This window comes from Parasteatoda tepidariorum, unplaced genomic scaffold (genome assembly GCF_043381705.1).
Source record: "Parasteatoda tepidariorum isolate YZ-2023 unplaced genomic scaffold, CAS_Ptep_4.0 HiC_scaffold_5439, whole genome shotgun sequence".
In the NCBI taxonomy this organism is placed as follows: Eukaryota; Metazoa; Arthropoda; class Arachnida; order Araneae; family Theridiidae; genus Parasteatoda; species Parasteatoda tepidariorum.
This window is the reverse complement of record NW_027261812.1, coordinates 1,169-4,137: the sequence shown is the minus strand read 5'-3', so window position 1 is coordinate 4,137 and position 2,969 is coordinate 1,169. Positions and strand designations below refer to the sequence as shown.

At 27.8% G+C, this 2,969-nt stretch overlaps 1 protein-coding gene across 1 annotated transcript; it reads right to left on the bottom strand.

Annotated features, from left to right (window-relative positions):
• Positions 1 to 241: 241 nt before the first annotated feature.
• Positions 242 to 2,142, bottom strand: LOC122273584 (transcription elongation factor SPT6-like; the record flags this gene model as incomplete). The annotated part of the gene is made up of 3 exons (XM_043057620.2): positions 242 to 455; positions 1,499 to 1,626; positions 1,929 to 2,142. Coding segments are annotated over 3 exons (517 nt in total), but the record flags the coding sequence as incomplete, so codon positions are not given.
• Between the last annotated feature and the right edge of the window lie 827 nt (positions 2,143 to 2,969).

The window sequence follows — 2,969 nt, the reverse complement described above, 5'->3', positions numbered from 1 at the left end:
TAAACTGTGTTTTTAAGTTCTACCTTTGAAAATTTGATTTCCGGAAACTTCTGTGATCAAGGATTTTTTTAAATGTCTGGATCTTCGATCTCAGAAAATTTCCGGATCACTGCTAGCGAAAAATCCGGATTTTTACTGGAGCACAATCAGCCCTGACTAAAACCTTAAAAAAATACTAATAATAAAATAAATAAAAAAGATTCTTTCTAAGAACAATTGGTTCAAGTTCACTATAATTAATTCATAAAAAGGAATTTCTTGCAGAGAGAAATGAGTAAGATTAACTTGCCTTCAGTTTTTCTGGATTTTCTAAAATTTCCTCTAAAGCGCCAGCAGGATTGACATCATCAGATGTATCATCATATTCCAGAGCGTCAACAGCCATTTTACGAGCCCATTCGTATGCTTCTGGGTGAACACGAGATCCGTCTAACACTTCAACATATGTCTCCGTACTGAAACATTTCAAACAATGTCCATTAACATCTCTTTAACAGTTGAACATGTTTCTTTACAAGTGCCACAGTTAAAGTTTTAAAATACTTTCCTGTTTTACTTTATTATGGATATTTTATTTTTGGCTATCAAGTTTCAGCAAAAGAAAAGAATTAAAGAGGACTTTGGAGAACCATTCATAGTTAAAAATCATTTGCATTCAGGTACCGTGATAAATGATAACATTAAAATTAAAAATACACTAGCTTGCAAAAGTCTTTGGTCAAACTCAATATTATAGATGGTTGATTGGAAATGTAATAAATAATGTATAATTTTATTCCTAAACATACTTAATATGCTTATCAACCAGAAGGCAAAGTTAGCGCTTTGAAAGTAACTTTGAATCAAATGCAATTTTCATAGCAGTCGGGTGTCTGTTTTTCGTGACGCGATTTTCTTACATCTAAGAATTGGATGAAAATACAATTGAAAGATACAATTTTAACAAATAAGTATAAGTTTTGCATATTTATTTACGGAAATCGTGATTTTAACTTTAATTTATTACTGACATTCATTTTTGAGGAATTAGTTCTTACAAGACTCAAATTATATAAAAAAAGAAATATTCAACTGAACTGAGTGCAAAGATTTAAATTTTATCTAAAGAAGAATACATTTTCCATTAAATTGCAAGAAAAGTAAAAATTCTGAAATCAAGAGTAATATATATGTTGGCTTGACTAAATAAAATGGGAATCAANAAAAAAAAAAAAAAAAAAAAAAAAAAAAAAAAAAAAAAAAAAAGGAAGAGAAACTGAACTTTGTGTGACAATATAAAAATACCAAAATATGTTTTCGAAATTATAAATGAAATAATTTTAATTACAAGATAAACTATGATAAAAATCGCTTCTCAAAGGAATGACCATATTAAATAAACATAGTTATTATAGCAAATTAACTAAACATAATTTAAAAATATTTTTTTTATGAACATACATCAGTAATTTTAAACCATAAAGAAAGATTAAAGCAGCTACGAAATAAACCCACAAACCTGTCTACTAAAGAAGATGTGTCAATCTTTATGAATCCAGCACAGTTAACAAAAACTTTGGGTCCCATCTTGCAAAAGGTAATTAACTGTGTTCTGCTTTCTAATTGTTGATTGGCTGTTTTTAGAGTCTAAAACAAAATTTCTGTGATCAGTACTACATTACAATAAAATAAAAATATAAAAACACTTAATATTTACGTTTTATATGATACGTTTTACAGCAGAATAGTGGTGAAACACCAATATGTTCAAATAACTGACTTTACATATCTTATTTCAATACAATCAGAATTATTTTTAATTGAACAAAATCAAGTTTCTTTTTTATAATTAATCATAATATATTTTTCACTGTAAATGTATATGTTATTTTTCCACTGTAAAAAGAAGCTTCATTAAAACAACATTGAAAAGAAATAAGAAATCTTACCTTGACTAAAAATGTCCCTTTTCTAGGTCCCAAGCCGCAAACAAACTGTACTAAATTAGCAGTATGATTGAACTGGATAGCTCTGTTGAAATCGACGCCAACTTCATTTGTTCGATTTACAAACTCTAAATTAAGGGCATTGACAAGTTCATCTTTATTCACCTCCCCCTGAAAAAGAGAAAGTAAAAAGCATAAATTATATCTCACATTGAGGCTTTAAATTTTGATCATTTCATTTCACCAATAAAACAATAGCAAGTACTAAAATTTAATATATAAACAAGAAGAAAAAAAGCTTAATATACGGCCAACCGAATATTCAACAAAAGGGCCAAATATCGAATAGTTGCTGTAATTTCTTTACATCACTACTGCGCATTTTGCTTTATTTTAATTAATTATCAATTTTAAACAATGCTTAATGGTTTTTGTATTTTTTCCTCACTAGCACAACTCAGTCAACTATGCTTTAAATTATAATAATTTACTAAGTTTCACAGATTATTTTTTGAATGATTAAATACTACATGAAACTATTCCTACTTTATTATAGAATGAAAAATAATCACATTTTAAAATTCTTATTTAAAATTTCATTTTCACTTAACTTTTTTTAAATTTATTTCAGTTAGTAAAGCATGACGATGTTTTTTTTTTTGTAATTTTCCTTTCACCTATTATTCACTGACATACACGCGGCAAACATATTTTCCTCATAAATGGAAGCAAAAATTAAATATAACATACCGCTCCTTAACATTGTTCTCATGGTCGCTGATCGGAGGGAGTAAATAAGAATTTGACACTTCCCCGCCTCCTTCACAAGGAGAGAAAATAATCCTCCCTTTCCCATGTACTCTGGAATCTCTGAAAGCTTTAAATCTTATTGCTAAGTATGTAAAATCGCACGAACATCCTTAAAGTTATAAAATAATCCTTTAAGTATTTCTCGAGAAATTTAAAAAAATATTGTAGGGTAGCGTATATTTTTAATATATTTTTTTAATTTTTTGGGATTAAGGTATTAATAAAAAATATGAA